Here is a 21,943-nt window from a genome sequence, read left to right as displayed (position 1 = left end):
TGTTTATGCTGTAGACTGTCACACATAGGAGATAGCTGAAAACGATTCGTGCCATCATTTTGGTCTATGGAAAAGCCAAAAACTTAGTGGAGACGGATTTTGCACTGTGAAATTTTGATCAATCGTAGAAACTTGAACATTTGATTACAAATCCACGTGCCACTATTCTTTTCTTTCTACAATTTTTCCAAGATGGGTGTGCTGCAATTTGATGTCATGGCTGGTGGAGAACGCGCCCCTCGGCCACCAACATAGTCCACTCAGCGTGTGAACGGCGCGTATAGGTCAGGTTCAGCGGCGAGATCGCTGCCGGATGAATGTCAGCTGCGACAGGAGGGCAGAAACGCAGTCGGTGAGTTAGTCATACTCAATATGCTCTTTTCTTTTGGGGTTTTAGTCCATTAAAATGTTTGATAGTAATTGGGAGGTACAAAAATAGTTCTTGGGGATTTCTTACTATACTTGATATATGTATATAAAATCTAAAATTATTTCATATAAGAAAAGTTGACACACATTTTTAGTGTATTACTATTTCTGTTAAATGATTTTAACCGTTTTCTGTTTTATTAATATTAAATAATTAATAAGAGAAAAACATAACCCCATCTGTATATAATTATTCTTGTCAAAAGTATTGATTTTAAACCTTTCGTGTTATAGATATCGTTTAAGATGACCCAGCTGAAATAATAGTTTACCTTTAGCAAATGAATTTCTTTAAAATGTATGGAATTTGTAGGTCTTCAGGTATTTGCTATACGGAATTCACAGACATTGCCATCGCAATTGCATGCCATTGCAAATGAGCAGATGAAGGCAAACGCAAAAGGCACACAAATGCGCGGCTGTCAAAACTCGTTAAACATGGAATTCAACTGGTAACTAGCTGGCAAAACGTAGGGAGGGGCGGGCGGAAGATCCAAGAAAAGGGGGCGGGGCCGGGGTCGGCGTCAACCTTTGCGCATTAAAAGTAAATAGTTAATTTTTAATTGCCCATGGCTCGTTGGCTCTCGACAAAGAGCTGTTCGTTCGGCTGTTCGAAAACGGAAAATATCTCGGCAAACCAACATATTCAACAAGTATTTGTCTTCTCCAAAGGTTAAATATTATTTTAATGAGCCGCACAGAGCGACAGGGACTTCAGAAGAGACAGAAACCTTTTCTCCACGCGGCCCCAAGACCGCAAAAAGGTCAACAATGTGACTTTTAGCGATCGCCAAATGCCGCCAGCCCGCCAAGTGGCTTTGTGTCATGGTTTTTGTGCCACGGCGTCGGCGGCATATGGTGGATCTGAATGGGAGTCTGGGGCAGAGTCTGGTCTGGATCTGGGATCTTGGAGACGCCTATTTGCAGCCGTAATTGCAGGCCATCTGCATTTCCGGGCCACCTAAATGGCCTTTTCCCACACGCACTCAGTCACGGCAACCGCACGCACGTAAAAAATCAATTCGATTTCAGATTTTTCAGTTGAAGTTGGGCAGCCGAAGGCTAACACAATAACGAAACTAATTTTGATGCGGTTGTTAAATGTTGCCAAACACCTCGGCAGCTTAAAGTGGAAAATGGCCAGAGGGGAGCCACGGCGATTTGTCCGATATGAAGATGTTGCAGACAATGGTTGCCACTCCAGTACAACGAGGCGTATAATTAATAATTGATTGAGCCGCGTTTCGAGCAAACAATAAATGACAAGCCAGCTGCAGTTGGCCGGTGAAGAATTTCTGGCCCAAAATGGCACAAAGTACTGGGTTCGGGAGTTGAGATGCCAGGTGTGCCCATAAGTTGCCTATATGGCCGCCGAACGTAAAAGCCACATTGCCAAACGTTTACGGCCGCAATTGTAATCACTGGTTGACCAAAAGTGCACTGCTTGTTGCCGCTGATGCACTTTTTATAGTTTTGCTGCATTCCCACCGCTAAGTGAAATTAATAAAAATCGCCTGCACCAAAAACGTCAATGCGTCTGCGCAATGCACATAATTTGTTTAATTAATTACGCCAACACATTTTCATTGCTGCCTATTGGGCAATTCGTTTGGCTGACGAGAGGTGATGTGATTTTTCACATAAACCAGTAAAAAACGGAGACTCGCACTGAAACTATAACAGCCATTGAAAGCCGAACGGATTTGGCAGCTTTCGAAAGATTCAGCCATCGTCAAAAGTGGAAGTGGATGCTGCAGTTGCTGCTGTCTTGATGTTGCTGCTGTGCTCATGTTGCTGCTGCATCAGCAACATTCTCAGCTTGCGCCAAGGCCACTGGCATTTTGTCTGCATATGCTGGCTCAAGATCTGCTATTGAGGATTTGCAGATATTTGTGAGCGGCAAGCTAAGTTTGCATCTGGTCGATTCTGACCAGAAATGCTGAGCGATCAAAGTTGAATTCGGTTGGGGAAGAGTAATGAGTAATTTACACCGCGCCAGGGATTGCCAAACATGCAAGTGATTGTGGAACAATTAACTAATTTGGTTCGGCTCAATAAAGTCAGAGCGACCATTAAGCGAATATATAAAAAGTCTTTGCATTCGAAACTATCATCATCATCATCAGATGCGAGTGGCAGCCATGGGAAAGAAACTCTGGCGGGAAAGTGTCGAAGACGACAAACCCCAAGGACGCTTATAAAACAAATAAACCAAAGTGTATTAAACAAAATATTACTTACCCTTACCGCAGTTTGATATAAATGCCAATTTAAATGCTGCAAAACGCATAAATCAGCAACGAGCGAAGCCCTCGCAGTTGCTTTTGTGCACTGAAGAAAATAATAACTTGGTTTTTAAGTCCGTCATAATATTGATCTTAAAAGTGGGTCTGTTATATATACCTTTTCATGAAAGTCCTAGGTTCTACTTGGAGTAAATAACATTTCTTTCCCTTCGAAAACATATATATCCTTTATTTAATTTAAAATATAATAGTCAAGTTTTTAGAACTTGATATTTTTCTGAGTGTAGTTGCTGTTGTGTCGCTAGACGTTTCTGTGGTGCCTGGCGTTGTTGTCGTGTTTTTGGCAAACAAACGATCAGCAAGTGGCGCTCCTCAAAAACGATTTTTGGGCAAGATGTCTGCTGGTAAAGTGAAGAAGACCGAGCGATGGGCAGAGTTTGGCGAAAGACAACGTGGCTGCTGCTGCTGTAGGGTGACAAAAGTCGCCGCCTAATTGAATTAACATAAAATAAAAGTTGTATCGGCAAGGCCCAAGCTCAACATCCTGGTCAGCTTTAGCCGGCGCATTGGCCATTTGGCATTTGGCTTAGAATCTCTGGCCAGAAGAATCACGAACATGCCAGCTCCATCTCCGGAAAGCTCATTAACATGATTACAATGAAGATTCGACTGCATAATAATTCACACATATTCCAACATTACGAAAAGTGCATTTGTATGGGCATGCAATTAGTCACAGAGACCGCAGCATCTGCAAGTTGGAGCGCCGGATTCTTTGCCGCCCGCCACCCCCCATCCGTCCGACCCATTCATTCCCATAATTTAGCAAATATTTTTTTATTATTTATTTTCTTATTTCGCCTCTATGTACACGGCATAGCAACTGCAATGACTATAACATTTTCTCACGTTTCGTCGTGCAGATTTCGGCACAAGTTGCGCCTTGGTGTGGCCGATCCAATGCCTTGGGATGGTATGAGATCTTGGTACGGTTGCCAGTTGCCAGTTGCAGTTTGGTTCCATAGCTCTTGGCTCCATGGCTCCATGGTGATAATGATGATGGTGGCGAGGTCGCTGGTCCGCGGAGGCGGTGGCGGAGGCGGAGGGGGTGGCTAATGCACATTTTATGCAAATTTCGACTTTGTGTTGGCTCTGCTTATGGCAGCTTAAGTCGGTTTACGAGTGCCAGTAAATGCAATTTAGAATGCTTGAATCTATTGACTGTCAATAGACGCAGGTACTAAACCTGTTTCCATTTATGCTTTGAAAAGTTTCATTTGCTAATTTAATTCTATTGTTTTGATATCATTTTTAACATCATATAAGTAGAATTTGTTACTCTTTTTTTAATCTTTATCATAACGCCAGTGTTTTTAATTGAAACTGATTTTTTTATGGACTCAGTAATAAAACCAGTTTGAATTTACTTGGTGAGCGTATGGTTATGGCTATAGGCTTTTTCCAGAGGATGCTTTTAAGCTAATTGCACTTGATGTCGATTAACTAAATGCTTCCTAAAAATTATTGAATTTAATAAATAAATCTTCGTTTCATATACTTCAGCAGTTTAGTAAATTTTTTAGCATGCGCAACAGTTCATTTATTTTATTTTACTTTTTGATTACTAAATCATTCTATTATACAAAAATCAACTAAAAGTTTTACATTTATTTACTTTCTATTCAACCATTTGCAAATCATTTCAATTCATTCAAACTTAATGGTGACCTTTATATATAACATATGAGCATTCTGTCGGTAACAAATCTGCGCTAAAAAGTTCTGTCATTTTGTAAGAACAAAAGTAATAAAAATATAATTTTAGAGTAAGCTTCCCAAAAATAGTTATAATAAGTAAAACCACACAAAAGTTATATAGGAACGAGTTCGTTTCCTAAGTCATTCGTTTGTACAGTGAGTTTTTGGATTACGGCTTGCAGTTTTTAAATGTGCCGCATCACGGCAATGCGTCAAATTAGCAGGCAGTCCGCTCACTGACCAGTGTCCCAATGTCCAAATGTCCGAATGTCCGTCTGTCTGACTGACCCATTCCTATCCAATCCAATCCCACCGAGCTTGCGTTTCGCAAGCGGCGTCGCATCCATAAAACTGTAAATTGCACAGCTGCGTCTCCGTCTCCATTTGCGGCTGTCTCTGCCACGTGCAATCCGAATCCGAATCCTCATCCCCGAATCCCCATCCCAATCTTAGCCAGCCAATGCGAAATTATATGTGTGTAAATGCATTTATATGTACCTATGCAATTTCTTATTATGAGCGGTACGCTGCCAAAGGTTTTCCGAGAGCTGCACTTTATCAACGGGAAAATCTACTGGCAGCCCATGCTCATTGCTGCACAATTACTCAACGACCTGGGTTTCCAATTCCCGCTCGAGTCCCAATCGCAATCATCGTCACTCGTTAGGGCACGGAGAAAAAATAATGAAATGAATGAAAGAATGAAAAAAGATGAGTTTGTTTGTATGGTTATTTAGCTAAATTTATTTTTGATATTTAAATACCAAATTGAAATGATTAAATATAGCTTTATAAGCTTTTATTTTTTGCTAAGCAATTTTAAGTGATAGAAACCAGGAACTATCACTTAAAATTGCTTAGCAAAAATAAAAGCTTGATATATTATAAATATGTATATAAATATGAATTATATCTTTTTTTTTCTGTGTAGCTGCCTCTTGTGCTGCACCAGCTTCTGCCAGGTTTTTGGCATTTTTTGGCGCGTTGCTGGATGGGATGGGATCGAGAGTCGAGAGTCTGCTCAGGCGCATCTTCAGCTTAATTGAATTTTTGGCTGCTGCTGGTGGCTGATGATGGTGAATCCATTTTCCACCGGCTCCCACACGTTGTGCAAATGCTTTCGGCACTTTTACTGCAAACCGAGCTTACATAATGAGTAAAAATTAAATAATTTACCCCGCCAATGGATTCTGGCGTGTACTTTGGCTTGTATCTGCCAGGTGGAACACCGAATTCGTGTCTTTGGCGGCGAGCACATTCATCAATGTCAGGCGTTGATTCCGAGTTCGAGTCCGAGTCCGAGGCCGTTTCGGCTACGAATAGATGGGTATTTAATTGAAAGCGGCCGCTAATTAGAATCCAATCCGCTTAGGTGCTGTGTAATGCCCAGCGACAGATCGTGTCGGGCCTCATCTTCGAATAACAATTGGGAGTTGGGAGTTGAATATTGGATGTTTTGGACCTAAGACTTCCTTATTGCTGGCCTTTCCCACGCAGAGGGATCGCGTGAGTCATTGGCACACACAGGAGTTGGATCGTAAAGCGAACATTTATTACAAGCATTGCGGCTATTGCACAATCGCAATCGGCAGCAAATTAGAAAGATGGCGACCACTTCCCACAGCTCTTCGGCAGATGGCTCCGCTTGAAGCCACGGGTTGAAAGTCATCCAGCTCATGGCTCGTCCTCCAGTTGACATTTTTTCGCCAGCTGCCGCCTGATCTGCATGACTTTGGCTGGCTGGCTGGCTGCCTGGCCTTTTTCCGGCAGGCAACCTCAACTTTGAAATGCCAAGCTGCCAGTTCAGTTCGTTTGAGTTCCAGGTGACGGCTTGAGGTTGTTTTGCCAGCATTTTTCCTAAGCAGCGAATATAGAAAATCTAGCCAGCAACGCCCAAGATCCGCCAAAGATCTGGCCAAGCAGCAGGCGTGTAAATTCCCACACTGCAGCAAATGCCGTGCTCCTCCCGCCACCCGGAGTCCCCCATCTCTGAGCTATGTGCCACACTCACCCATATACACATAACCGGATTAGCGGTGGCACCGCGACTTTTGCCCCGACTTGCCAGCCGCAGCAGCGGCAACAAGCAGATGGGGCAGCGAATGACAAAGCCCCGCCACGGCTATGACATAATACCCAGCGGAAGATGCAACCAGCGACGAGCGAGTCGAGTGCTGCACTTGCACTGCAAAAATCTAGAACCTCAAAGGGAAGGCTGAAATAGAAAAATGATTTAGAATACTAAAGGATTCAGTCCACACTTAAATATAAAATGTGTTATATTTTTAAGAGTGTCTTACATAATAATATAGATAGTTTTATTACTCATTTTTTATAGTTTATTCACCCATGAGTTATATTTTAAAACAGAGTCCTTTAAAATCATTTTCAGGAATTCCCATATCAGCATAAAAAGCGAAGGGTTAAATGGTTTTCAGATATAAGATATAATAATATAAAAAAATAACTTATTTTTAATAATATAAGGTAAGTTTCACTTACCCTTTAAGGCCCTAAAATAAGTAAGGAACACCATTCTAAGACCTAGATAACTCTCTTCCGGATCGTGGGAGTCCTGTCTACTTACTTTTTTTGCCAGTGCAAAGCGGGTGTAATTGATGTGGGGGTCGTTCGTCGGGCGGGGGAGTGCTTGCCCATAATCATGAGCTGGCCCTGCGGCCAGCTGACGTAAGTGATGAGAGCCAGCGACTCCTGGCAGGCGGAATATCGCGTACAATGCAACTAAGTAAGTGTCATATGGTCACACGCTGCGGATGCGTAATTTGCGTTAAGCATACGTCTGCGAGTCGCAAAAGGCAGCAGAACCAATAAGCAGTGGAAAACAAACACTGGCAAAAATCACTGAAACGAACATCACACGACCACGAAGATGCTAGACGAAGCTGGAACGCCGCTGCTCTGCTTGCGTCGGTGTCGCACAGTGGGCCAATAATGAAAGACCGCAGAAATAGTTAGCACTTTTAAACAATTTTAAAGTCAACCGACCGAAAACCACTTAAATAATTATAACTGAAATGCAAAAATTTAAATGTCAATTTATTTTGTAGTTAAATCATTAACTTTAAAAAGCTGTGCCATTTTATTGTTTCAAGTTATGAGCACAATTGTGCAGAATGGGATTTATATACCGCAGAGCTAAACAATAATGATTGGGGTCACCAAAAAGAATATTCAGCATAAATGCTAAAGGTAATTTTGATGCGACCAATCGATGATCAAGGTCTTTACTCAGGAGTTAATTTATTATTTGTGGAAACCACAGCTTGAATTACTTAATTTAAGGCTTAAATTGATCGGATTTATTTTAAGAATGATAATGACTTTGGTTTGGTAAGGTAGTTTACAAATATTCTTTCTTAAGATGACACAATGATACAATATAGTATACTCTTCTAGGAGTATTCTTTGTTGAACCTAATGTAGAACCAAAGGCCTAAGCCCCACTGTGCTCCACCGGTGCTGTCGTCTTGGCAGCAGCAGCCGCGCTGCGATGGGCTCCAAGTGGTTTTCCTTTCGCTTTCAGAAATCATTTCGCTTCGACAACGTGGACGATAAAGTCACAGATCGCGCATCGCGAGCCCGCTCTGTCCGCTGAACTCGCCTGGTTCGCCTGTCTCCTCCGGTCGGTTGGTGGTTGCTTTTCGGTGGTTGGTGGTTAGTGTATTGTGGTGCTGGTGCTGGTGGTTCTTCTGCCGTGGTGCAGCCGCGGTGACTCTGTGCTTTCCGCTGTTTGCCCAGCCAAGTGCGGCAGACGCAGACGTCTCTCAACGTTTCGCTGCACCTTCTAAATGGGCTTTCCGTAGTTTTCGCACCTTGCGAAACACATTTCGTACGCATTTACATACACGATCGAAGTTTGAGGAATTCTGACCTGGCGTCTGCTCATTTCCTACATGACGGACAACTTTTTGTGGCACATTCGCCATGGAAATGACTCGTTCGATGGTGATGATTTTCGCGTTAAGTTAGTGAACAAAAAAAAACAACCAGAACAAAGAAACAAACATCTTGTGCAGCTCCGGTGGTTTTGCAATCAAATCCCTTCCAATACTTATAAGATTTCTGGTGTTGTGCCCTCTTGTTTTGCAGTGCGATCCATGTGAAAATCGACATTAACTATCAGCTTAATTGCTCAGGATTACTTATTGGATATCATCCTGATTTTGGATTATAAAAACTAATACAACATGATGAGCATAAACAATGCAATGATTGCCTTCCTTTTGGGTGAGTAAAATTATTTAATTTAAGTCTGTGTTTGCCAAGAATCTTTTTATTGACAGAGAATAATAAAATCTAATAACAAATGTTACGTAGTGAAATCAGGAATCCTTAGTTTTAATATTTTAAATAAGAGTAGATTACTCAAAAACATTAAAAGATATTAAGTTATTTATTAATGACAGGAACTTGGAAAAGTCCTTACAACTACGAACGAAGTATAAATATATTTTAATCCGTTGCAAAGGTCGTACAACTGTAAAGAAAATATAATTAATAATATAATAATATAATTAATTAATGTCCATTTAAGTTTTTGATCAAAATTTGAACAATATTAGCTCACTCATATATAATACTGATATATTTTAACCCTTTTGGATTAAAAAATATCTTAGGACTTTTATCTCGCTTTTATTTAGTTAAAAATAAAAATCCGAAAAATGTAAATTTTTTTAAAGAATGTCTTTTTAAAAATATATAAATAGCTTTGTTAATGGACTTTTATATGTAGCACTAGGATATTAAAAAAACCATATATTTCATTTAAATGTTTTCTAATTAAAAACTTAGCAAGAGGTAAAAGCTAATAATATTTGCATTAAAACTCTAAAGCGAAAAGTGGGCATTTGAAAAAAAGGTATTAGACTTTGATTATAGGACCAAACTTTCAAAACGATTTTCTCTCATTATAATTAGCTTCTTATGGTGCGATTTGCTGACGATCAACCTTCTCCTAGCAATCGTACATTGTGTCTCAACATAAAAGATGCCATATCAGAAAAAAAGCATGCTCATTAGTTTTTGTTTTTGAACATGTTTCACATAGAAACGCTACGGTAGTTCAAGGTCCATCGCGAAAGAAATTAATGGAATTCAATGAGTTTCATATCGATCACATTTGAAATCAAGCGTAATTTGCTCGAGCGCCCCCGCAGCAGGCCAAAATGAAGACAAGGCTGAGAAATGGCAATTACGGCCGAGAGTGGGTCATCAGTATGGTAATCATTACTGTAAATTATCGTTTCGGTAAGAGTGGGACAACGCCCAAAACAGTGGCTCAAGGGGATCCGAATCTCTGCGTGAGAGCTTAAGTCAGCCCGGAGTTTTGACCAATTTGTACATAGACTCACTCCAGCGAACAAGCAATTCAAATCGGAATCGAACCATCTGCATTGGAGGGGCAACAAAGAGCTGCCTTGGATGCCTTTGCCATCTGCCCAGTCATAGTTCACTGCCAAACAATGGACTGCTCGTCTGGGGAGGAAAGTTGGGCTCGAAATTCACTTGAATTAAATGCGAATCAGAGACGAGCGTCTTTCTTTTCTTCGGACTCTGCTTGTTTTCTCTTTGTTTTGCATTTGGGGTTTCCTTCAACAGTTTTTCTTTTTGGGATTTGTTTTTTTTTTTGCATGTAAATGGGGGCGCACTAAGGGATTATGCAACCTGAGACTGCAATTTTCAGCCAAAGAAGAGGAGCTTTGTTCTGCAGTTTGCAATGGCAATTAGACTTGCCGTAATTGCAGCGAAACCATCTTCCGCTGTCTGATGTCTGGGCCAAGAACAGAAGCTCCGCCGAATGAAAAAATATGTTAAACAAAAAAATATATGTATATGTAAAAAGTCAAAGACAACAATGATACTCGCTCATTGTACAATCTCAGGGTAATTAGGCTCCTAATGCCCGGCACATGTACGACAATCGTAATCCGTAATATTGATTGACTTGGAATTTTAATTGAGCGACCCCCATGAGCCCAGTGGATCCGTTTCGACCACAGCGATCATATATCGTCTGGCCAAAATGTTAATGATGTGTCTGTGTCGTTCGGCATCGCAAATACCAATCGATGCTCCGAAAAAGTAAATAAAAAGCGGTCTCGAGCACTCGCAGAACCGAGTTAGAGGCTCCGCAGCCTTGGACCGCAGCAAGTGCTCCGACACACATAAATCACGAGCCAGTCGTCTCGCAGTTGTAAGCGAAAGTGATGCGGCCCGAAGGTCACTTGACCAGGTCGGCATCCATACCCAGCCATACCAGCATCAGTTCCCACTAGATAACCGTCTCCATTCTAGCACTACTCGAGCTTCGAGCTGCCATTTGAAGACCAGTGCTAACCAGATCACGATTTCTGATTTCTGATTTTCCGTTTCTGTTTCTGTTTCCCCGTGTTTTGCAGCGACGACACTTTGCAGTGGATGCGGACTTGCGCAGGCCCAGTTGCTCGACGAGGACGACGACCTGGCCTTCGGCAGACCCTGGCCCACCTACAGCCTGCAGAACATGCCCAAGACGCAGTTCACCTGCCACGACAAGATCTTGGGCGGCTATTACGCCGACCCGGAAACCCAGTGCCAGATGTTCCACGTCTGCGTCAAGCTGCCCGGAGTGGGGGTGAGTGTTGTTGTGCCCAGGTGCAAGCGCTCCTGGCCGAGATCGGGGCAGCAGTGAGTGGGTGTATCGTGAATAGCTATTCCCAGCCGACAGTTCAATATTTAGTTTTGTGTAGGGTTAAAGCAATTTTTATTTGGAGAAATAACTATTCTCCTTAATATCCTTCACATTCTTTTTTTAGGCTAAGAAAACTTATCCAATTTTGCAATACTAAGTCTTCATTAAACTTATCATAATGACGAGAAAACAAATGGATGAGTTTTTAAGAATAATAGAATACTTTAAATAGCAAATGAGCAAACTGCTCACCTTGTTTTAAAATAAAAATATTTTATTTTTTTTTTCGGAAAAAGAAAAAATGGTTTTCAATTTAATATCCTTACTATAATGGCCAAATTTATTCTTGATTTACTGTCCAAACACTAAATTTAACCTCTACAATTGCTATTTAACTTATAGGCAGCGTTAAAAGCTTTTAGAATACAATTCGAACTGCGCAATCCATGCGACTCCTTCATACCATTTCATCCGCAACCGCCCTTGCAAATTTCCCAGCGTACATCTGGCGGGCAAAACTAAAGACTTAGGCAACGAACTTGCCGACAGTCATTGGCTCGGTTCCATCGCGCCAGCTTATTGGCTAAATGGCAAAGTGGCACAGCCAGATGCGCTGGGGAATGTGTGAGATGGCTTCGAATGGTTCGTGACTGGTCCGGAAGACCTGAAGAAGACGACTGACTGGCTGACCTTTAAGCGGTCGCTGGTGCTTCGTGGCCTCTCCACTGGAAGCCGAGTGCCAAACGCTAGAGCCTGGCCTAGGGTCTCCCACGGGGCTCTTCCTCCTGGTCCGACATCCGTGCTTCTTTCCTTTGGTGCCATCGCTGCATCTCCTGGCAGATGTTGTCAAACAACTGGGACATCTGCCGCTGCTGTACTTGCTCCTGTTGCTGGATGTCCAAGCTCTGTTGCTGCCACATGTCTTGGAACAAGTTGGAGTACTCGGCCATCTTCTCTTGGAACTTCCGCCGCTGATCTGCAATTTGGCTGCAAGCGAGGCGGAGGAGATGGGTTTGCCTTTCCAGCTGACGGTTCTTCTGGCCCAGTTGCTGCTCCAAGCAAAAGTTCCTTTGTGCCAGATGATCGATGCCCAGTTGGAGATCTTGCAACTTGTCAATAGACATCTCTGCCTCTGAGCGAATCTGCAGCATCTTCTGGTGCATGAGGCAAGCCTCCTTTTTCTTGAATAGGTCGTCTTCTGAACTCCTCCTTTCCTCCTCCGGACTGTCGCTCGCCTCCAGGCTCTCCAGAAACTCGTCCAGTTCGTCCTTCTCCGCCACCATTCCCATTACCTTGTCCCGCAGGCGGCAGTACTTTCCCCGCTCCTGCCTGAACAATCCCCACCAGACTTCTGCGGGCAAGTCGCCATTGGAATTGGACGAGGGACTGGGGGCGGGGGTCACCAGGTGGTCCCTTCTCATCGGCGGATCAGTGTAGTTTATAAGCACCGTTCTGCCGCCGCTGCCCATCAGCTGTTGGAGCAGCCTGGTCAGCCGAATGTTGTGGTACCTGATGTGGGTTTTGGGATTGTGGGCCAGGGCCTGGAACAGGTTCACGAGCGTGTCCAGGGGCGAGTCGGATTCGAGGGGCGGCGAATCCTCCGCCAGCTGCTGTAGGTGGACCAGCTGCAGCTTGCCACAACTTTTCCACGACTGTTCGGCATTCGTCTGCCTCACATGGATGGTGAAGATCAGGTGGGGGCAGTCGTCGCCCTGGCTTACCTTGCCCATGACCCTCTCTATGTAGGCGTGCACCTCGCGGGGCGTGGCCACAAAGTGGTCCCGGGTGGCCCGTTGACTGCATCCCTTGAGGTTCGCGACCAGGTCGTCCGAATCCCCGCTCAGCTGAACATGACGCACTGAAACGTGCACCTCCAGGTTCACCTCCATCGAGTAAACGCTGGTGAAGAGCTCGCCCAGGATGCGGGTGACCATGTCCGCCGGATCGACCGCTGGCACTCCGCCGCAGTTGAAGACCGTGCTGGTGCGTCCGCCGAGGACCTGGTCCACCACCTCGGCGATCGCCTCCTCGCTCACTTCCCGCTGCAGTTCGCCGGCATGAGCCAAGAGCTTGCGGAACAGATAGACCCTCATCTGGTCGGGATGGGGCACCTCGTCTCTATACTGCATAACATAAAAAACGAAAAGATCGAACCAAAAACGAAGGAACTAACAAAAACGGGTTTTCGAGTGTTAATACGAGTGGGCTTATATGAATATTCTATGGGACAGAATGTATTTCGGCCTGTCAATTAGCCTACTGTGCACAATGGCACAGTGTAGTATCATCGAGAACCAGATCGAGAACGTTCACTTCGTCTGGCCTCCGAAGCTCCCCTGCGGGTTAACTTAAATGCCAAGTAGCAAGTGGAAATGCCAAAGTTTGCGACAGGCCACCGAGCGCTTCTGGTTACTGTGGCATTCAAGTCGCCTCACAAGGAAGCCACTGATTGGATGTGTGCCTCTACACTGACAATACCAAAAACTAATTACCAATGTGTGGGAATACTGGAGAAAATGAAATTTACACTTAGCCGTCGACTCTATTTAATTAGGTATTCATTATTGAGTAATAATTTCTCATTTTTTAAGGAATCAGAAATCCTAACAATTGAGGAAAACGTCGATGTTGATTAAAAACTTCTTCTGATTCTATTATTTCAATCTATAAGATAAAAACCATAAAAGTTCATCTCAAAATATTACATCGAATAATTGTATTAGAATATCAGTTCAAAATTTGTTTATTAATATTATGTTATTAATATTTTTGGTGAGTGCAAAATAAGACTATTTTAGCTAAGATTCAAAAAGTCTCGATAAACAGAATTGCGGCTTAGGGAAGCTGTTCACGTAATTGCAGCTGCTGCCTGGCTCTTGGCTCTAATGCTTTTGGCTTAATCGAATCTACTTATAACATTGAATTTTGCATGTTGCTCTGCCTATCTAATGGTGCTGTGTTTGGTGCTTTTGATGCTTTTGCTGTTTTTTGCGCAGCTCCTACACCGAAGAGCTAATCACTTTGTCCAACAGGTGCAAGACTACCGCTTCCTCTGTCCCAACACGACGGCCTTCGACCAGGAGCTGCAGATCTGCGCCAACTGGGTGGACGTCGACTGCGACAAGGCGACGTCCTTCTACGACAACGGCCACCTCGACGATCTCTATCGCGCCGGGGACGAGAGCAAGTCGGCCCACGAGGAGGAGGCCACCTTCCACCTCCAACGCGCCGAAACGGGTGAGTAATTTAAATGGATTGTCCACTAGTAGGTTTCGTAACAATACTTATTTGCTCAGCCATTTGGATCACTAGCTTTCCAATCAAAAACCTGCATAACTTTTCTTACAGAAATCGCATTTTAAAATGGCATATCTCTAAATGATGCTGGTTTAATTCTCTAAAAATCTGTGTACTTAACTTTTTTTTTCTTTTTGGGTCGATTTTTCGTCATTTTTACAATATAACCCCTTTCCAAATTTTCAAAAAATGGCTTTGCAGAAAAGTGTCCCAAAAACCTGCACTTCTCATCCCATAACATTTCTTACAAACATCCGATTTCAAAGTGGCATACCTCAAAATGATTGTGGTTTAATTCTCTAAAAATCTGCGTTTTCAGTTTGTTTTGTATTTTGGAGTCGATTTTCCTTCATTTTTAAAGTGTTACCCCTTTCCAAATTTTCGAAAAATGGCTTTCCAGAAAAATGACCTAAAACCTGCAGTTCTCAGCCCATAACTTTTCTTACAGACATCCGATTTCAAAGTGGCGTACCTCTAAATGATTGTGGTTTAATCCTCTAAAAAACTGTGTTCTCAACTTGGTTTGTATTTTTTTTGTCGATTTTTCTTCATTTTTAAAGTGTTACCCCTTTCCAAATTTTCGAAAAATGGCTTTCCAGAAAAATGACCTAAAACCTGCAGTTCTCAGCCCATAACTTTTCTTACAGACATCCGATTTCAAAGTGGGATACTTCTAAATGATTGTGGTTTAATCCTCTAAAAATCTGTGTTTTCAACTTGGTTTGCACTTTTTGGTCGATTTTTCGTCATTTTTAAAGTGTTACCCCTTTCCAAATTTTCGAAAAATGGCTTTGCAGAAAAGTGACCTAAAACCTGCACTTCCCATCCCATAACATTTCTTACAGACATCCGATTTCAAAGTGGCATACCTCAAAATGATTGTGATTTAATTCTCTAAAAATCTGCGTTTCCAACTTTTTTTTTATTTTGGAGTCGATTTTCCTTCATTTTAATGATGTTACCCCTTTCCAAATTTACGAAAAATGGCTCTGCAGAAAAGTGACCTAAAACCTGCAGTTCTAAGCCCATAACTTTTCCTACAGACATCCGATTTCAAAGTGGCTACTTTTTAATGATCGTGGTTTTATTCTTTTAAAATCTGTGCTTAAGTTTATGTTTATTTTTGGGTAGATTTCTTGTAATTTTTATGATGTTGCCCCTTTCCAAATATTCGAAAAAAAGAAAACGAAGAGACTAATCTAGACATCTTCTAATTCGACGGAAAGGCGTTATTTGAGTGTTATTTTACCCAGGGTTATCTGTGATTGCAGGCGATGCCCGCCGCTCCAAGGAGTACCACAACAACAGCAACAATCGTGGCGTGGAGCAGAAACCACGTCTTCGCCACAATTACGCCCAGACAGGTGGCAGCTCCAGTACCAGCTCCAGTCCCAATTCGGAGATCACGCAACCCACAAAGCGACCCATTTCCACCTATTACACGCCGACCACTTTGGCCAGCAGCCCGAAAACCAGCACAACCACCACATCGACCACATCCACGACCGAACGCAACTTTTACAACAACAATTACAGCAACAATTACAGCAACAATGACGACTCCAAGCGTAAGAAACAATAGCGTCTCGACGCGATGCATTGCCCAAATTAATCACGCTCCCATCCGCAGAAGACATAGATGATATCTTCAAGGGTTCCCACAGCTCGCACTTCTTCTCCAATCGCCACGGAGGTCGGGAATACGACGAGGAGCCTTCGCGACCCAAGCCCAATGACCTGTCGGATTACCAGCGCAAGACCACGCGGGTCACGCCCACTCGAGGATTGCAGCGATCCACCGCCGGCCCAAGTAGTTCCACCGTCCCCAGCACCGCTGCCCCCGGAACCACCAAGTCGCTGAAGAAGATCACCCTGCACGCTACCTTCAACACGGACTTCCTGGATAATGCTCCCCACACCAAGAGTTCCTCCTACAGCGTGGTCACCACTCCGCGTCCCAGTAGCAGCATCACCAGTCGCTTTAGCTTCGGCTCCAGTGATTTCGGCACCCAGGAGAAGATTCAGCCCACTACTTACAATCCCAACAATGGAGCTTATCGGTTTAAGACCACTTCACCACCGCAAAGTTCCACCAAGGTGACGGGCAAAGGAGTCCAGGACTTCGAGAAGCGCAGTAAGCCCACAACGGCGGCAGTGCGGAAACAGAAACTCGGTCCCCAGGAGTCCAACTACATCAATCAGAATGAGTTTGTGGACCTGTCGAAGGTTCCCAAGCCTCAGCCCTTCCAAGTGGCGCAAAATGCCAAGCCCAACCAACTGGAACCACATTATCAGCGACACAAGCCACAGGTCACCCGAGTGGGTGGCCAGGAGCCGGCTCCGTTTTCCGCTCCCAGTTCCAAGCCCCGTTCTTTCACCAGCCGGGGCAGCATTACCTACAAGGCCACCACCGAGCGTAATGTGGACCAGGAGCTGTACTACCCCACCACTAGTGCTACGACCAGGGGGAAGGAGGCCTTCACACCCACCACTTTCCGACCCACCACCTATAAGAAACCCTATGAGCAGAGTTACCAGACGCAGCTAACCCACCGACCCACCCACCAGGCAGTGGTCAAAAAGGTAACCACTTCCGTGACGGCAGCACCACACACCACAGCCAATCCCAACGCGAATGTGGATGAGAACGATGGGCAGTACCATCCCGAGCTCTACGAGAACGACTTCCCCCGCAATCGCATCCGATTCCTGCGCAACCGATCCACCAGTTCCACCACCTCCACCACAAGTGCTCCGGTGGCTTCCAGCAGGCAGCCACATGGCTTCCAGCAGGCGCACAGCCACCTGAAGAGCCAGCAGCAGTCCACCTATCAGAAGGAGAGGGAGCGGGAGCGGGAACGGCAACGGGAAGCGGAGGCGGACCTCAGCGACGAGGATGAGCTCTTTAAGACCGCCCAGTCCCTGAACTTCGGTGCGGCCAGCATCAACAAATTGAGGGCGGACATCTACAAGGCGGAGAAGACTTCGCAGCAGTACAACTCGCAGTACAGTCCGCAGCTGGCGGCATCTAGTCCGCAGGCCAGCAGTAGCACCACCGCTAGCACCACCACGACTACCACATCCACAACCACCAGCACCACCACCACCCGTCGACCACCGACCACTGCCAGAACAACCACCATTACCACGAGTGCACCACCACAGGGGGCGTCCAAGAAGTCGGTGAAGAGCAAAAAGGAGCAGCAGCAGCTGGAGAAAAAGGAGCGACCGGCCGGCAAGAGGCCTCCTCATGCGGACGAGGACACCAGCTACGACTACGCCTACTACGATACGGACTGAGCGGCTATCCTGCCCAGGACTCGCACCAACTACTCGATAGCCCTGCTCCAGATTCCAGACATCCCCCCTAAATAGGTGCCACAGTATTTTAAACAGACAGTATCCCCAACCATGCTCATCAGAACTCTAAACTCCATATCCATATCCATATGCATATCTTACTTACGAACCGCTTGACACCCATTAACACTCGCGTACATTCATTCAATCCGTTTCAGATGCGTTCTAATGAATTTCCATGCGTGTATCTAGTTATTTAAATAAAAAGAATATATGTTTAGTCGTTAGACAATTGTTGAATTGAAGCGAATTGGCAGCGAAAACCGTATCGAGACCGGAGGAAAAGTTATTGAAAAATTACATTGAAGTATTTTGTACTTGTTGTCTAATATTCAATGAATTCACTACGAAATTGTATTAGTCTTAAGTTTTCTTGTAAATAAAATGAAATGTAATTCGTAAAAGTTGTTTTTTATATTTTTATGGCTTATTTTGAAGTTAATTATTGCATCTAACAGCAAGAGGTGAAAAAAGTTGCCTTAAAATCAAATCATTGGGAACTATTCATATTATTTAATGAAGTATTGAAATTCTTCAGAAACTCTTTCTTAAATCATTTAAAAACCCCTCGTGTTAAATCTCTATAATGTATTTAATATGCATTTAAGCTTGTTACCTTATTCAAATTTTATAAAAGGCAAATCCCTATATGGTTATCAAAAATTGATGTACTTTTAGAAATATATTTAGTAAGAGTTTTTATTAAGTTAAAATAAAATCTAAATAAAACGTAGGGAAAGTTTTGCACTGCAAATTTGAAGATCTTTAGTCCTTGAACTTCTGGCGCACACATCGTGGCATGGGAAATAAGTAGACCAGCATGTTAAAGGCGGCTAAGCCAACAGCAAATGCGCAAGAGGCGGCCACATCGATGGTTTCCTGTAAACAAAGTTGTATTATTCTTTCCGTTAAATTACAATTTTATAATCCAACTTACATCAGGATCCGGCAATCCTAGTCGCTCGTGCATAAAGTCAGCTGGCTTGGGACAGATCACAGAGGCAGTGGGCGTGCAGTTGAGTTTCCGCGATTGAAAAGCGATGCTGTGCAGCAATGAGGATGCGTATCGGGTATGGGTGCCCTTGGTATTGTCCTGCAGCCAGGGTTGGAGTCCCTTGAAGGATCTGAGGACAGGGAAATGTTTGTGATTGATCAAAAAAGTTGGCCACAAATATCATTTTGAATAAATTGAATCTTATCAGTAACACTCACCGCACAGTTCCACTGGCCAAGGCAATACTGATCACCAGCACATAGGTCACTGCAATGGCAGCATTGAAAGGAACCTTGACCACCAAAAGGAAGGCAATCGTGAGTTGTTCGGCGAGCACAAAACTGGACCACAAAGCCACAAACAAATAAGCAAAGACGATGCCATTGTTGTACTTCACGTCCAGCAGAAGGCTGAAACAAACAATGAGATTAATTCTGAACCCGATTATCATGTCCTATGAACCTACGGATAAACAACACAGCTGGCTATTACGGCGGATACCGCGGAGAAGGGTATGGAAACGGAGTTGTAGGCAATCAGTAAAGTAGTTCCCGAGTAAAGCCCCTCTGGTGTGTCCTGTGAAAATTTCTTGCGCCAAATGGGAACTGCGAAAGGTTGAATGGTTGAATGTAAGGACCTTAAGCCTTAAAAGCCACTACTCACATAGGGATATTGTGGTCAGGATTCCGCAGGCGTAAGATAACCCCAATATATTAAGGATCATGCCGTTCTTGGTAAAGAAGCCATGGGCATCATCCTAGAAAATTACCATCAGTATTATGTAAAATAATTTCATTCTTATTGCTTAACGTACCCCGACATCTGTGTAGAATGCCCAAAGGATACTCAGCGCTAAAGGAAGAAGTAGCATACGAAGGAATAGTGTCTTCATTCCCACGAGGCCGCAAGAGAAGGTTGATGCCAGTAGTTTTCTTGAGAAGAATTGTTCAAGAGATTTAAGTTAATTTTAATCCGTAATGGTCAAAGTATTTACCAGCAATACTTACAAATACAACATAACCCAGACTTTGAGCTCTCCGGGCTTTCCATAAGCCAGTGGCACCTTGCCAGATCCCATGTTATTCAGTGGGGCATCCGAGATGGGAGTTTCCCGGGAGAATCGCTCCACCAACGCCTCGATCTGCTGGCTCGACTCCAAGAACCGATCGCGACTACGACGATCCACGGTGGACAGGCAGAGATAGTACATCAGGGGATTCTCCAGCTGGGGACAGGGAAACCCAATGCCATGGAAGTACTCCAGCATGGCTCGAGTGCCGCCGGAGTAAACTACTCCACCCAGGCAGAGGAACAGGGCACGATCCAGGAAGGGGAACACATCGGAGCGCGGCTTCTCCAGAGAAAGCAGGATTCCACATCCCGTCTTCTTGGCCGTGTTGGACAGAATGGATATCAGCAGATAGGCGCTTAAGGGATCCAGACCATGAGTGGGCTCATCCAGCAGCAACATGACTAAAAGGAATATTAATTAGCTTATAAGTTCCGTGTGTTGTGTGGACAACTTACCAGGATCTCTGACCAATTGGATTCCGATGGCCAGACGTCTCGCCTCGCTGATGTTTAGGTACTCCACTCGCTTGTGGGCCACTTGGGAAAGGGCCAAATCGGCCAGCACTTGTCTCACCTTGGAACTCTTCAAATAACCACTTAACTGCAATATGATATTGTTTTATACAACCAACAATCAAAGCTTTGATACGGATTTGTATTAAAAGTATTAGAAGTATGCCCTTATATGGTTTCAAGAGTGTGCATATTTGGTTGAAGAATCTTTTTGAAGAAGTCAAAAAGCAATTAGATTTTAACGTGCGGAATCGATTTATAGATTATTTATAGATTTTTATAACATTCTCAGGGTAGATGATGATGGAAATTACTTATAATATAAGTATTAGATGGAAATATATTTAAAAATGTTAATGTAATTTAAGTAATAATTATAGCCTAGCTCCAAATTCCAAAACATTTTCTTTGGTATCCAAACTATTTTTATATACTATATTGACTCACAATGGTTGGCGTGTAGTGGAGAGTCTGGGCCACCGTGAGACCAGGAACAAAGGTGCAGGACTGGGTGACATATCCGCATCTCTGTTGAAACAATGCCTTGGAGAGTGGTGACCCATTGAGCAACACTTGACCACGAGTGGCTCCATCGGCGCGTCTTGAGATAACGTCCAGGAGTGCCCGTTTGCCACTCCCTGAAAATAATAAATATTATTATAGTTTTACTTCTAAAATATACATTAGATCCACATACCCTTCGAACCCAGAATGGCCATCACCTCGCCACTGTGCACGGTGAGATTGACGCCTTTGAGCACCAGGGCCGAGTTGCCGGCTCCATTGAAGCAGCCACCACCATCCACCTGTTGGCAGAACCATAAAAAACAGAGAAGGTTTTTGGGGGGAGTTTTCACGAACTCAGAGAGAGATCTTACCTCGGTGGTGTGGAAAATGTTATGTGCTTCTAGTACGTAGTCGCTGCCGATCATTTTCATACCCGCCACTGAGAGAACTGCTTTTGTTTGATTATACTTTTCGTGCTCTTCGGGCCTTGTACTCTGTTTGTGGTTTAAGAGTAGTAAAGGTAATGAGAGTTGATTTCCAGAGACGGGAATATAAAGAGGGTTTCATGCAGAGAAAAAATATAAACAGCAACAAAAGTTATTTGGTAAGAACTGAAGTCGTATTTCTAAAATGACATTTGTTGTATAAATGTTAAGAATAATTTACTTTAAAACTACTTATTTATAATGTGTTTATTTTATTTTTAGGAGAAACTTTTGTAACATTGTTAGCCACTGCAAAAGAGTCTCTTTCCAGAGAGAGGAAAATAAATATAGGAAGTCTTTTATATAGAGAGAAAATGACAAAACCAAACAACGGTATTTTTAAAAGCTGAAAACACTTTTGTAATTCGCATTTTAAGTTTTAACGCTTTGCCCAAAAAACTGCTAATATTTAAAGCATTTTAAATGATATGTTATTTTTATATATTTTAATGTAAGATAATTTAAAGAACTTTTTTCTAACCTCCGCGAACACGTCCAAACCAACTGAGCGCGCTGTTCCAACTGAACTGAAACTGTTGCTCGACGGCCTAGGCCATTCCAATTGGCAAAACTCTCTCCGCCTGGAAAT

At 43.5% G+C, this 21,943-nt stretch overlaps 3 protein-coding genes across 5 annotated transcripts; 1 reads left to right on the top strand and 2 right to left on the bottom strand.

Annotated features, from left to right (window-relative positions):
• Positions 1-9: 9 nt before the first annotated feature.
• On the top strand, positions 10-18,056 carry LOC108046629 (mucin-5AC). Of its 3 annotated transcripts, none has more exons than XM_017126451.2 (6): positions 10-352; positions 8,544-8,681; positions 10,856-11,070; positions 14,124-14,364; positions 15,696-15,992; positions 16,055-18,056. In XM_017126451.2, the coding sequence occupies exons 2-6, from the start codon at positions 8,642-8,644 to the stop codon at positions 17,722-17,724; spliced, it is 2,463 nt and encodes an 820-aa protein (XP_016981940.1). In that variant the 5' UTR covers positions 10-352; positions 8,544-8,641; the 3' UTR covers positions 17,725-18,056. The 3 variants fall into 3 exon arrangements, with proteins under 3 accessions (XP_016981940.1, XP_016981941.1, XP_016981939.1); XM_017126452.2 differs by lacking the exon at positions 10-352 and adding an exon at positions 7,999-8,076 and having other exon boundaries at positions 14,160-14,364; XM_017126450.2 differs by lacking the exon at positions 10-352 and adding an exon at positions 7,999-8,076.
• Positions 11,433-13,369, bottom strand: LOC108046632 (kinesin heavy chain). The gene has a single exon (XM_017126456.2). The coding sequence runs from the start codon at positions 13,254-13,256 to the stop codon at positions 11,886-11,888; it is 1,371 nt and encodes a 456-aa protein (XP_016981945.2). The 5' UTR covers positions 13,257-13,369; the 3' UTR covers positions 11,433-11,885.
• Positions 18,057-18,505: 449 nt separating the features above from the next.
• On the bottom strand, positions 18,506-21,881 carry LOC108046541 (ATP-binding cassette sub-family G member 5). Its single transcript, XM_017126258.2, has 12 exons — positions 21,836-21,881; positions 21,241-21,363; positions 21,060-21,168; positions 20,810-21,000; positions 20,306-20,450; positions 19,786-20,251; positions 19,593-19,710; positions 19,442-19,535; positions 19,245-19,383; positions 18,997-19,188; positions 18,722-18,908; positions 18,506-18,663 (listed from the first exon to the last, which is right to left on the bottom strand). The coding sequence occupies exons 2-12, from the start codon at positions 21,298-21,300 to the stop codon at positions 18,550-18,552; spliced, it is 1,815 nt and encodes a 604-aa protein (XP_016981747.1). The 5' UTR covers positions 21,301-21,363; positions 21,836-21,881; the 3' UTR covers positions 18,506-18,549.
• Between the last annotated feature and the right edge of the window lie 62 nt (positions 21,882-21,943).

This window comes from Drosophila rhopaloa, unplaced genomic scaffold (assembly GCF_018152115.1).
Source record: "Drosophila rhopaloa isolate 14029-0021.01 unplaced genomic scaffold, ASM1815211v1 contig_167, whole genome shotgun sequence".
Lineage (NCBI taxonomy): Eukaryota > Metazoa > Arthropoda > Insecta > Diptera > Drosophilidae > Drosophila > Drosophila rhopaloa.
The sequence above is the reverse complement of the archived record's forward strand: the minus strand, read 5'-3'. Positions and strand labels throughout refer to the sequence as shown.